The sequence below is a fragment of the Leuresthes tenuis genome, unplaced genomic scaffold (assembly GCF_036924035.1).
Source record: "Leuresthes tenuis unplaced genomic scaffold, fLeuTen1.0.hap1 SCAF_14, whole genome shotgun sequence".
Classification (NCBI taxonomy): Eukaryota; Metazoa; Chordata; class Actinopteri; order Atheriniformes; family Atherinopsidae; genus Leuresthes; species Leuresthes tenuis.
This window is the reverse complement of record NW_027325368.1, coordinates 10,818,988-10,833,307: the sequence shown is the minus strand read 5'-3', so window position 1 is coordinate 10,833,307 and position 14,320 is coordinate 10,818,988. Positions and strand designations below refer to the sequence as shown.

At 38.3% G+C, this 14,320-nt stretch overlaps 1 protein-coding gene across 6 annotated transcripts in view; it reads right to left on the bottom strand.

Annotated features, from left to right (window-relative positions):
- The window catches only part of pde1cb (phosphodiesterase 1C, calmodulin-dependent b), a 78,655-nt gene continuing 64,335 nt past the window's right edge, over window positions 1–14,320 (bottom strand). For 3 of the 6 annotated variants that reach the window (XM_072364236.1, XM_072364234.1, XM_072364237.1), the window contains 7 exons: window positions 12,166–12,286; window positions 9,320–9,401; window positions 8,689–8,809; window positions 5,509–5,684; window positions 4,532–4,765; window positions 3,453–3,515; window positions 1–3,229 (listed from right to left, as the gene is read on the bottom strand). In XM_072364236.1, coding sequence (XP_072220337.1) covers window positions 3,210–3,229; window positions 3,453–3,515; window positions 4,532–4,765; window positions 5,509–5,684; window positions 8,689–8,809; window positions 9,320–9,401; window positions 12,166–12,286 — 817 coding nt within the window. In that variant the 3' untranslated portion in view covers window positions 1–3,209. The remainder of the gene's footprint in view (window positions 3,230–3,452; window positions 3,516–4,531; window positions 4,766–5,508; window positions 5,685–8,688; window positions 8,810–9,319; window positions 9,402–12,165; window positions 12,287–14,320) is intronic. The other 3 variants (XM_072364239.1, XM_072364238.1, XM_072364235.1) reach the window with 3 other exon arrangements.

Sequence of the window (14,320 nt, the reverse complement as noted above, 5' to 3'; positions counted from 1 at the left end):
TTTGAGTCCAGATTTATTGATACGGCTGTGCAGTCACAGAGCAGGGTGGCACACGCGGCCGCCTGGCCGACACGGTACAGTGACACACACATGCATGCACACTCATGCAAACACACACATTCACTCCCAGTCATTCTCTCGACTCTGGGATGTAGTGGATGATAATCAACCAGCTGTCTGCGAATTTGTCTTATTTGTTTTTTTCAAATGTGTCATCCGTGTCTTTGTTACTTCACCCACATAATACTGAGTGCTACAGTTTTTATAAAAGCAAACATATCAGTGGTATCAGCTTGTTGGGTTATCAGATTAAACAAATTGTTCAGGCAGCTTCATAGAGTCCACTTTCTGTTTATCCCCCTTTCTCTCACAAACACACACACTTCAGCACACTCATCAACAGAGCAAGTAGTCACAGTGAGGAGATCAAAAATGCACATGAAGTATTTAGTGGCAGATACACACACGCACACACACACGCTTTACATCCATCTACTCTCAGTCACTAGAACAGTTAAAATCAGTCGTTACAGGGTGATTCTGACTAAACAAGAAAACAAAGCATTCAACAGTAACCATTACAAAACACCATGTTCTTTACAAGTCAGCAATACAGCTATGCTTCCTATTATGGTCGGTATAAAGTCCTTTTAAATGCTCATACAGTAGGCTATCACAGTAGCAAGTGGAAGGTAGAGCAAACTACAAGACTGTACATGTCTTGGTAAAGAAAATATATTCTGCTTTACCAGGTGTTAGGCAGTCTATTTTGAAGATGTTTAAAGTCTAATGTTTAAAGATAGTTGCACTTTAAATTACATTTTTAAACCACTTTAACTTTTCTGACTTCAAAGCTGGTGGGGGCAAAACATGACAAATAGATGAAAGACAAAGAGGAGAGACAAAATTAAAACAAAAAAAGGACAGCGTGCTCACAAAAACTATCCTCTGAGCATCAAAAAGGAGCACACTGTACAGTTAAACTAATAAAATACATACACAAAACAGCACTGAACAAAGAGTTCTCTAAATGAAAATGAGCCAAATATAGCACAAAATGTATCATTATAAATACTATACTCTGCAACATAAACTGCTTAACAAACAGTTTCTGTTGACTCTTTCGCGTGAAACAAGGTCAGAGGATATTAACTAGTTTGTTTGACTGCCCCTGGATCAGAGCAGGTTCAAATGACATCACTAAATTTCGTACAGTTGGAAGGTGTGACATGGAAAGTACAGATAGAGGCACACATTCAGCCAGATGGCTTGCTAACCACTGACTGTATATTTTAGGTAGAAAGTAGCATGTGGTTTTAACCATTATCCTGTTGCAATAAAAAAAAATAAAAATAAAATAATCGGAAGAGTATTAAAACAAAAAGGCTAAAAAGCAATCTCTGTTTCCTACAATTTCATATCAATTTTAGGTTTTAAGTGTTTAGCCTTTTTCAATCCCATTTACACTATACATATCACTATATGTACGAGTATGCTCAGCTGTACACATCTATAATATACCTTAGAATAAGCTTTAAGTCTTCCAAGAGCTTAATGTCAGTATAATAAATGGTTGGATTTTCATACCAAAAGAACACAAGGAAAAATAAAAGTTTATGGTTTCAGGAAAAACAAAAAAAAAAAAAGTCAATCATTTTGCAAATACTGCCAAAAAGCTTCCTTTCTTTCCATCCAATCACATATATTAGGTACACAGTGAAAGCTGAGCCAGCATTGCAGGGGTTTGTTATGTTACATATCAACAATAAGCAAAAATTGGATCATCTATACACGACATTACAAGCCTTAAAAACCTGGCAAACAACTAAGAAGCAGGTACAGTTCAGACTTGGAGCCTCAGATGCACCACAGAAGCATGACGGGTCCGGCCAGCTAAGAGATGTATGAGCGTACTGTAAACACGTTGAAAAAACATTGTGCCGAAAAGGTGAAACTGCTGTGACAAAACTGCACTGCAAAAATAAAAAAAATTAAACAGAGAGAGATTTCCCTCTAATTCAGCAACAATGTTGACTTTTGCTACAGCTTAAACACACATTAGAAGGCATCAAGAAGAATACATAGTGTGACGATATTAGACACATCTAGTGCATGAATCATAAAGGACATAATGAATGCAAAACAATTTTTTTTAAAAATCAACAAAAAACATGTCTTACAAAAACTTGAATGCATTTACCTGTGTGATATGTTTCAATTGCAAAAGCTCATCTCTAATTTACACCTACGTTATATCCCCCCCCAAAAATATTCCTGTTACTTTGGATGGATTACTGCTCCACCTCCTATCCATAGATGTACAAACTTTTAATATTTATAGTGAAGAGGACAGAAACACTCACAAAAAACAACATGTACCTGGCTGCAAGGAACACAAATGCATTGGAGCTGCACAATGTCTGAGAGAAGCGATTAGACAGTAAACATGTCCCAGTTTCAGCAAACATGAGAGGCTCCCAACGCACAGCAACAAGATTTCTACATGAAAATGGGTTCGTTCGGGGAGTTGATAAGATAGCAGAGCTAAGGATTTGTGGATTTAACCACACCGTACTGTACATACATATATATTGTACATGCTGTGCAGCAGTTGTAAAAGTCCCTCTTAATCTATTCTACAGTCCACACAGATCTACATTTATATGATTCATTTGCAGGAACCAAAATAAATGAATAACACATTTGATTAATCATCTAAACATATAAATGTTAGTAATTGCTGCAAAGATTATAGTAGGACTTTCACGACAGCTACATGTCTGTGATTGAGCTAAACATACAACATACAGTGAAGTAAAATAATGATTAAGAAAAGAAAAAAAAAAAACACACTAATAGAAACAGCTACCTGCTAAAGGCTCCCCTCTACCTCTGTGCCATTTTAAGGTAATTAACTCCTCTTAATAGTCTTCATCAGTAAGCAGGAGGGAGGGAGTAATGCACATAACTCTGCATACACTGTAAAAACATGATAAATGTTGTAAAACCAAAGCAAAAGCAATAAAGGTTGGACAATGAAGTAAAGAAACAATGGAAGCAAAGGTGTCAGTTTCTCAGTGACCTGTAGAGGGCAACACAGTCCAGCTAATGGCCTTCCTTTCAAAATAGAGGTCCCTCATAGGATTTAACAGCAGGTTCAGGTCGACAACAGCAGGCCCACAGTGTGGCCATGATGCTCCCCAGCTTGGTTATTCCATCACTTCCTCTGCTTAGATGAAGCACAAAAGAATTATTAACAATTTATAATATTATGCATCTTAAAAGTGATCATCTTTATACAGGCAATATAGATTTTTTAATAATAAGATTTCCTATTCATACTTTTATGGGAGATTTTTTCCACACAAACATAGATTTTTTCCTGAAGTCATGACACAGAGTCTCTGGTTCGATTTTCTGTCAGTCATTTAAGGCTACGGAATTAAACTCACCACTCATTTCTTTGTTCTTATTCTCTTCGCTGTCTGGAGATTCAGCTCCTCCTGACAACTCTCCTGCAAAAACAGTGCTTGTTTTATTTGTCATGCTGAATTTGAAGATAAATTCATTGGCAGGAAACATGTGCACTGCACAGTTTTTTTTAGAATCTTCTTAGGAACAACAATGTTTATCCCCAGAGACTCTGCTAAGGAATTATTTGTTCATTTAAATGTACAAGCTTTGTATTGACAGTAAGTCATCTGAAGCGAAGTGGCAACCCTCCAACAGGTTTGCTGTTGCTTCACCATTTCCTTTCAAAAGAGATAGAACACACTGATACAATATGTGTTACCGCCAAAAAAGAGGAGTGACATGACAGAATGTGGACAAGTGACAAACATTTGTTCGTTTAGAAAAATCACACATGTTAAAAAAAAGAGAGAACTTACTTGTGCGGCTAATTTCAACATTGGTTTAAAAATGTCAATTCACAAAACAAATCTACACAATCTCTGTATTATAGCTAAACGGTAAGCTTAAGACAGTCCATGCCTATTTGGATTGCAGAATAGTAGAAAAAAAGAAGTTCCACATATGTATTAGTTCTAGCTTTTCACAAGGTTCAGCCATGCCAAACATTTAAATATGAGGAATAGATTTAAATTTTTGATACTATTTCTTTGTTTAAACAAGACCTATGAGGATGTCAACTCTCCCCTTTCAGTATGATACTGTTTTCGGAGTTTTAAGAGATTAGTTGGGAAAATGACGATCACATTTTTCAATAATGAAGGTAAGATCCAGTCCCACCTGCCATTACATCCTTAGCTAGTATAGGCACAATGCATAGCTGTAGATAGAGTAGGCTGTCAACACAGAGGTAACTGGTACTCATCAGGTGAATTAGCACAAAACATTGGCAGATTACCTAAATCTAAACTAAAAAAAATAAAAAAAGTTCAGTGTAGCTTTCATGCCCACTTAGCTACAACGTGCATGTGTGTCGAGGTACAATGCCTTCATTGCACATGTAGAGACAACAACTTTTGTCCCATCTCCTGCAAACAGGTCATGCAACGAGATTATGTACCGTTCTGCAGCAGGGAATTCTGGTGCGTGGTGCTCCCGGGCAGCGCTCCATGTTCTGGTTCCCCTGAGTTACTATCTAGTAGTCTGCTGACCTCTGCTGACTTGGGTGTCTCCCTCTCCAGTTTGTCCTCCTTTGGTTCGGGGTGCTCTGACTCGGTGTGGACCTCTTGGGGCTCCATGGCCTCTTCCTGCTGAGCTCGCTCCTCTGCTTCCTTTTTAGCTCTCTCCTCTGCCTCTGAGGTCACATGGGGCATAGAGGCAGTTCAGCAAGAGTGTCTTAATGTACATTAGTTATTGATGTCTTAGTCTTAATCAGTGAAAGTTGAGGGAGCTGCTCACTCACAGGTTTTTTAAAACTCTGCTGAGGCTTAAACGTTTTTGACCACTTGGTGGCAGTCAAAACAAGCTGTGGACTGATTTTTAGTCAGAAGGACTGGTGGGAGATAGGTGAAATGTCTTGAAGAACTAAAAAAAGAACCAAATTCTCTCTCCCCTTGTACAGTTATGATTAAACTGAAAATGACTGTAAGTGCATTACTCTGAGGTTTCACGATCGACTTAGAAGTTGTTTATTCACACCATTATTTTTCTAAGTACAAAACTCCCTTTTAGCTATTTTGGGCCTTCCTCAACTACTGAAAGAAGTATCTTGCTGCTAAAAACTCCACTATCATCACCAGCTTATTGCCAATTTAATGCGTGCGGACTGAAAACTGCTGCCTGCTGTGAAAATAAAATGACACTTCTGTTCACAAGAGGAAACCAAAACGATCGTTGATTGTTGGAAAAAACAACCCGAAAGATGCTTAACCACTGTAAAAATATTGGTTAAATCCCTATCTGAGTAAACTAGGATCAGTGCAGACCTTGAGACCACCTCATTTTTTCCACAGTCTGAAGTTACAATCTGCTCAGACAGATCAGTTTTACTATAGCCTCAAATGTCAACCATCACCAGTATTACAGGATGTACTGTACCTTTAGCAGCCTGGGCTTTCCATCTCTCCCTGTTCTGATAAACCTCCTCATTCCATAAGGCCTTGAAGTTCTTCATGTCCACTGACAGTAGAGAGCTTTGGCCTGACGAGCTGCTATCGGAGCCCATGCTCTTGACACTGTGCCTCTTGGTTTCATCTGAGCTAATACTGTTCAGACTGCAGAGACAAAAAAAGATGGCAAAATGGAGTTAAAACTTCAGACTGCGAGTTTAGAGTCAAACAAGCAGCTCTGCGTGGCTTCTCACACACAGTGATTTATAATGAATACTAACATCAGCACTCATGTCTTTTTTAAAATGTTCTATTTGTAATCACACCTTAAATTAAAGCTTTGGCTGATGTCAATAGAATAAGATTTAAAAATATTTTATACCATACATCAAAAACTTGATCTGACAATGTCAACCACTGAAAAGTTGATTTGTTTATGCATAAAGCACAGTTTACTTGTCACAATTCCATATGTGAAACCAGTTTAATGAGTGACATTTGCAGTATGAACAGGATAAATTATGACACCTTAACTACCCTGAGAATCATCACAATTTTCAGTTTTGTTTAGTATCTAATTAATCTAGTGATTGTTGTCCATTGATCTGTGAGCATATTTCATAAAGCTACAGTCAAAACCTAATACGACATACATTTAAAGATGTTATTTAGACAAAATGTACAACATAACTCACTGACTCCATGGTAACAATAAACTTCCTGTTTACATCCCACAAAGCTTTCAAATCATGAGTGGCAGGGACTGCAGCTTGCTCTGCAGCCCACAGATTTAGACTTTGTAAAATTCCCCTTCTGGAGCGTGATTTAGAAGGCTCTAAAAGTTTACGGAAAGATACTGCCGTGGTTACTCGACTGGACTCTTATGAAATTTATAAAAAACAACAGATCGCAATCTACGGGACTGTAGTCGAGGTACAATAGTTTCAGATCAGTAAGAGCATCACACTGGCTACTTTAAACAGGTCATAGGTAAGATGACAGCCAACAATGCAACTGTCACAGTGTTTGTGGTGGATGGTATGGAGGACCCAAATGCAGGAGGTAGGAATACGGAAGCAACAGATGAGTCCTAAGGATTTTTTAAAAAGAAAAGGAAAGCAAGGCTGAATTCGGAAGCCAAAAACAACCTGACATGGAGAAAAAAACAGAGCATTAAGGAACTAGAAAACAGAGCTAAAGTAGATGACGGAATGGTGATAATGACAAGGATCTGACCAGGACTGAGAATAATCAAGGGGAATATATACAGAGGGGAACTAATGAGGAAGTGATTTCTGCTGTGGCTGATTGAGTGGAGACAGGTGTGAAAGTGGAGCTGAGAACCAAATTGGGGAACTGGGGATAACTGAGAGTAATGACTGGAACCAGAGTCTAAAACACAATACAAGGGAAAGGCTCAAATAAAATACCAACTAAGAACACTGAAAGGAGAGCAACTAAGGAGCCAAAAACACCACCAACTAAGAATGCAAAACAGAGTAAATCAAAGAAACTTTGATTAAACCAAACCATGCAAAAGACCAGAAACTCTGAACACACAAAAAGAAAACATGGATCAAAGGATTGAAGAAGTGAGTGTAGATTCTTGTAGCATCAGAATTGGAGAGTATGTGTTCATAGTAAGCACCAACACGGAAGGCTTTCAATAATCCATGAAAGATGTTTTTGCTATTTCCTCGACTGGCTTTGGCAAAACTTTGATTTACCAACTGTTGGACTGAAACTACCACATGAGAGATTTCTTAAACATGTCAAATATCTCTTCTTTCAGATTTTTTAAGATTTTCTTAATTTATCAGGATGCATCATTTTTACATCACATTAATTTGCATTATAGAAAATGTAGGATCCAACATGTTTAATGTGAATAGAAGGCACTATATTGCATCTACTTTATCTTTAATACATCTCTTAATTCCTCCAACTTTGTTCAATCGCAGCGCTAATTAGTGATAGAATCCATTTAAGGGGTCACAAAACATATAGCAAAACATGCTGACGGCTTTTCTAACTACTGCTGAAACATTTCAGTAAAAGATTTCAAATGTTGTCACAATCTCATACAAAAAAAAAACAAAGCCCTGGAAAAACCCTGGAAACCAAGAATGCCTGAACAAAATGGTATGTCATTCTGGTACTAGTAGTTCCGTTTAGACCAGAATAGTGGGCATATCAACTGACTGAAGCTGGTATCCCTACAGTAAAACTAAAGTCATTTTTCCTGTTTGGGCTAAAAAAAAAACGAGCTGTCAGAATCAGCTGCATGAATGAAAGAAAGACCGCAGCGTAAAGAGAAGCAGGCTGACATAGTTACAGATGATTGAAACCAGAAATAAATATCATGAATGAACATTCAAAGGAAAGCCATAAGTACCCGGGTGTTTACAGCTGCGGCAAAACTATGTGGTGTTTACACCCGGTTTGCCTGTTAAAGGCTGGTGGGACTGATAGGAGCCAGAGAAGATGCAGAACCAGAATGTCCTGCTTTTTTCCATTTAAACTCACTTTACATGAAAGAAAACTCATCTAAACTATCTTATTCTGGGAGGCTTAAATATACACAACACTATAGCAAGTGTAATGTACTGCTGCTTTCAAAACCTTGCACATGCCTAATTTAGCACAAAGCTGGAGAAAAGGTATTGAGCCGAATGATTAAACCACTGGAGACAAAATCACTTCCTTTTGTAACTCAAGAAGGTATTGTGTAAGCCAATGCAGCTTTAAGGTCCATTGTTGATCAGGGACGGTGAGGTGAACTGGACTTGCATCTCTGAAATGTCAATTTCAAGGTGTGTGGCTCTGCCAGATGAAACGTAGAGACATTTCCACGCAGAGAAATGGATTACTCATGGGAGGCTCATCTGCTGTTCTCAATACTTCCATTAGACATGCTGTTGTTGTTGCAGAGAACCTGTTGTGGTTTAATCGTGTCACTGAGCGAGCAGTTGTTCAGAAAGGTATGAGAGGTGAAGGGTAGAAAACATTAAATTTTCCATCCTTGATTAACCAGACTGGTTGATTAAAATCTATTCTGATTTACATACCTTCACCCACTTCCATCTGCTCAGCTATGCTTCATAGCAGCATATAAAGAGCCAAACTTTTCTCTCATAAATCAACTTTACGAGAAAGCACCACAGCTTACCTTGAGCGTCTAAATCCAGCCAGACCTGAGTGGGAGGCCTCGTCAATGAGTGGCGTAACAATCCGCTCCATCATGTCTGTCAGCACGGTGAAAGTGGGCACCACGATGAAGTCTATGAACCCTGGTGACAAAGATATCAAGCAAAGATAATGTCAGCATGTCTACATTCTCAACCATAGGAAGCATGATATATGCTTTACAATTAAGTGTTAATGGCATGGCTTAATTTCTTGAAAAAATAAGCACATTTTGTGGAGATTGCTGGGGTTTTCTGACGCACTTCAAAAAAGATTGACCCTTTAAAGCAGCGACTCGAGAGGTGATACATCTGAACACAGCCGGTAGGAAAAGTTAATTATTCAATCATTCATGCAACAAAAATATCAACAGATGTAATATCTCCCAGTATAAAATATAATTAAAGCCTTGGCTTCAGAATCAGGCACTGCCCTCCTTACCAGAAATAAATATCTGCAGGTGTTTTGCATAATTACCCACCAGTCTCCATTTTGACCACCTTTCTTGCAAAATTCCTTTCCATGCTAGATGTTTATTTTATAAAAGGCCTCTTTCTCAAGTGTAACTTGTGAATGTTGTAAATGATGTAAGTGTAGCTGGAGAAGCCACTCACCTATTTGGGACTGTGCCACCATGGTGGACTTTCTATCGCAGAGAGGAGAGAATGGCAGCCCGAGTTCAGCTTCTTTGTCCCCCTGGAAACATAACAACTTCCTCAGTCAAAATCATTTGGTTTCGCCCAATAGGTACAGCATTACAGAAAAATAAAAAACAAAAAACAGTGTACCGTTTGGGCATCCACACACATTTCAAACAAACTCACACTAAGCCCCATGTGCTCACAGTTGTATCACCAGACTCTGGATTTGTCTGGGCCCCTCCCACAGTGCTTTCAAGCCAAAAATGTGTTCAATTTTCTCTTCCTATTTGTCAAAAACTGATGAGATGCGCAATTGAGAGGCAATGTTCTTTGCTGAAGCTATTTATTGGCAATCCACATCCCGGGAGACAAAGGTCTTGTGAAAGCAGTCACAATGACAATAGCCCTGATAATGAGAACCTTGTGGATTAATAACGGAAGAGATAAAAGCAATGTGGCACCATCTCAACCTCTGTCCTCCTTGATGACATTTAAAATACACCATCTATTATTTAAGGCAGAATGCATTGTTTTATTAAAGAGAACATATTCCACATTTTACCCTTCCATGGTGCCTGCTTTTTGTTTTTGATCATATGTTTAGGCGTGTCACTGCATATAGTTATTTGCACTTAGTAAAGCGGTTAGTCACCGATATCATTGTGTTGTCATTATTGATGTTTTACTCCAACTCTGTAAAAAAGGTAACTAAAATTGAAAGATAAATTGACTGTTTTGTTTTTATATATAAATAATGATATTTCCTCATATAATTCCTCATAACGTTTCAGTAGAAATTACTACAGCTTGTCAAATCTAGCAAATATGTCTACCTAGTTGACAAAACTGCACTTCAAACGTGTGCAATTGTTTGTGAAACTACAACACAGCCACGATATAGATACCAATAATATTGACATTTCATTTAGGTGTTTCAGGTTACAGGCCCGACTTTACAAGCATGCTTGATGGCATTGTTTATTGAGACCCTCAAATGGAGCAAGCCCATCATTAATCTTTTCCTCTCACCTCCCTGACACAACTCTACTTCTGTTTTCATACTTGTCATTTTGAGGGCTGTGTTGAAATAGCAAAAAATACCCCCCCAAAAAAAAAAATCAAACATCTTTAACCCATGGAGGCAGCTTGGGATATTTCCAGATTACCAGTGTATTAAACAAACTTTGCACAGTTATAAGTATCAAATTCCTTGGAATGCTCTTACAAAGCTTTCCTAGAGAACTTCTTTAGTACTCCAGCTGAACTTGTCTGAGAGTTATTCAAGCTCAAGTTTCAGTCAGTATCAAAGAAACCCAGTGGAAGTTGCTTCATTGATAAACTGTGATCAGGAGCTGCTAATAAGTTATTTGGCTTACAAAAAGCACAACTGGAATAAGAAGTTTTCTATAATGCGGTGAAATGTAAATTTCAATTTTCTGTGTCTTCACTGAACAACATCCTCTTATCAGAAATAAAATATAAAATATAGAATTTCATAGCCCAACAATACACTTAACAGATTAAATAGATGCAAAGAAAGACAGAAATATTTGTTGAACAACCAAACAACAATGTTCTCTGATCTTCAAACAGCAGATACGTTGCCAAAAGGTGAGGGCATCAGGATTGGATATAAAAGAAGAATCCATCACAGGTTAAGTCTTTTCCAAGCAAGGATGCCCATGGCTCACCATTATGTGCCTAATTTGTTCAGAGAGTAAAAGATCAGTGAAAAAACAAAAGAACCATTTTGGCCTTTTATCGTCTAAAATGTAAAATGTTAAAGATTCAGGTAGTCGTGGAAATCTCAGTGAACAAAGGCCAGTGCTGGAAACCATCGTTTGATGAATTTGACCTTCAAATCTACAGGAAATGAGAAATTACCATACCTCTGCAATCAATATAATCACATGGGCTTGGGAGTACCTTGAAAAATCCCTGTCACGTCAGGCTCTGCATACTAAAGATGAGAAAGATCATCCACGCTTTAATAAGCCAATGATGCAACGCCAGTATCTGTGAGGTTATTCAGGTGCATCGGTGCATGTGGCCTGGGCAACCAGCACATTTGATGCAGAGGCCTGTCATTTTGGAATTTTGGAGAGACATCTGCAACCATCAAGTCGACATACTTTCCCAGGAGTTAAGCAGTTTTTTTCAGCAGGACAATACCAGACCTGATTCTGCATAACTTACAACAGCCTGACTTCACTGGCACAGAGTGCATGTGTGGGTGTGTGTGTGTGTGTGTGTGGGTGTGTGTAAGTGTGTGTGCTTGACTGGCCTTCCTGCAGACCAGATTTGTCTAAAGAAAATGTATGTGGCATCATGAACAGAAGAATCAGACAACAACCACACACTGTTAAGTAGCTGAGATCTTACATTTAGCAAGATACAGATCTTTTTGCAAAACTTTTTTAGTTAGAATTCTCAGTTCCCGATTTTACAAAATGCAGAAATGCCTGCATCCCTTGGGTTTATATTAAATGCAATGAAGTTGATTCGAAGACACAAAAAGTTGTACCCGTTACTGTATCATGACAACATTGTGATTTGTATTCCCATGACTATCCCCCAAACTGATGTAGGAGAAATTATTTTTATTTTAATGAACTTTATCCAACACTGAAAACACATTTTCAATATTTAGCCTAAATGCTACCAAATTAAGGACAGACACATCATTTATAACAGCACTGCTGAGCTGAGCACAGCTGTATCATGGTTAGCTGAAAAGCATGCCATGTTATCTCTACATACGCCCAAGCCAAACTACCAGTGAAGCACACGGTGGAGCTGTCAGGTGAAAATCCACTTACCTGTCTGAAGAACTCCTCGAGCAAGGAGGTGGTCCAGCGGTGGTGGAGGTCCCAACTTTTGGCTGGATGGCTGATGTCTGCTGTGTGCAGCAGCAGGGAGAGAGCTTTGGGCTTGTCAATGCTAGAGCAGACACACAATCAGAGAGTTAAGTAGGCTGGATTTGTAAATGCCTTGTTATTTACATTGACTAACAGTGGGTTACATTTCTGACAGAACAAGCTGTTATTGTAAGAGGACCAACAAAGACTTTCATTAGTTTGAACAAGATTATGCAGATTATGCAATATGCATCCCTAAATCATTACCGATGCAGTTGGTTTAGGAAGAACCGTAGAAAGATGAAATTAAATCAACTTTGCATTTGTAGTTATGAGAGAACATTTGGAGTCAGTTTAGTTGTGTCTGTCAAGTTCAGTCTAGAGGAGTGACAATATACTGGTAAGGAGAATAAACATGAGAATAAAGAATAAGAAATACCAATACTGTGTTAATAATAAAAATATGATGATACTGCCATTTGACATAAATTGATAAGATTAGATTTTCCTTTATTGTCCCACAATGGGAAAATTCACAATCAGTGTTACTGGTTGCAAATTGTTTTTTTTTTTTGACAGCTATGACCACCTCCAACTCCTATTATGTGTGTAGTTCATAGAACAACCAATTAAAAACAAAGGTGAATTTTTTTCTGACAGGAAGATATTTTTTCCAAGTTGTCTTTCGACATCACAATGATATTGTGAATGCTTCTGGTCATGATAACCACATATTGAAAATCGTGGCAGCCTTCAGTTCCGAGTTGGCAAAAATTCTGACTAAAAATATGTTGTGAAAATACTGCAAAAACATCTCAGAAGCAGGATTATGGAAGAAAAAATAAATACCTGTGAGACTTTTTAAGTCCCACAGTCCCTAAAAACTGTGGGTCACATAAAGAGGCTGAAAAGAAATGTGGCACAGCTGCTCAAGTGTGCAAAGCAATCTTTCCATGACAATTGACTGTGCAAGATGAGTATAATACAACATTTGAAATTGGTGTGACACAATTTTCTTTCAGTATTGTAACCTCCTGTACATGAGCTCTGTCGTTAGGATGTATTACCGCATGGCTACAATACATTGTATGTTTTACGCCCCCATCCGTTACTCTGACTGCTTTTGGATCACTTATCCCTTAAATTGATCTCTTCTTACTAAATGGCTTTATGCTAATATTACCCACACAGAGAAATTTTGCTCCAGTAACGGGCTGGTGTATGTAGGATTGTCTTAAACTACAGCTAGTTCGTATTCATGGTGTTGAAGAAACTTTCCAATCAGTTCAAAACTGTGGCTTGCAGATATTCTTAATAACTTTGGTGCAACAGTGGATTGGATCAGTTGTGCTTGTTAGTGCACATTTTTATGGTATTTCTGAGTGCAAAAACTGAAGCCAACTGAACGTTTTGGTTCTTGAAGACATAGAACTTTTTCAATTCTGCTCTCGTAACAAGAAGTGAAGCACAGATACATTCATGAGGTTTGTTTCATCATCTAGGCATGGTCTATTGTGTAGATCTACAAGCTAAAAATGCAAAAAAGACTCTACTAATCATTATCCATTGGAAGTAAATACAGAAACTGATTAGCATATGCTTACAAATGCTTGAGCTCAAATGACAACTCAAAACACAAGATCCAAAAATCCTCTTTGTTAATACTGCCTCGATTAGGTTTATTCTAACACAGTGTGAAGATGCATCGGTCCTCCTCATCAGAAATGGTGTGCAAGAGATCACCTGATAACCATGTCAAAATATCTTGTTAAATGGACTGATGCATGAAGGGACAAACACAGAGCAGTGCCGAAAGAGTCAGATAAGCCACACATACACGGAAATGCACACATGAACACACAGCACAAGGTTAAAAAGAGGTGAGAATGACAAGCTCACATTTCCCCTCGTTCCATTTGTGGCAGATTGACTCGTGAAGTGCACTCTAAGCATGCCTGCAGCATACTGGTTTGAATTACTTCACATTAGAGTCTATTCAGCATCGCAGCTGCAGACTGCAATTTCTTATTTATGTGCATGTGTGCGTACTGTAGAGTGATGATTACCTAGTAGTCAGCACTTTTTGTTTTTGATGTATATTCACATATCCAGGAAG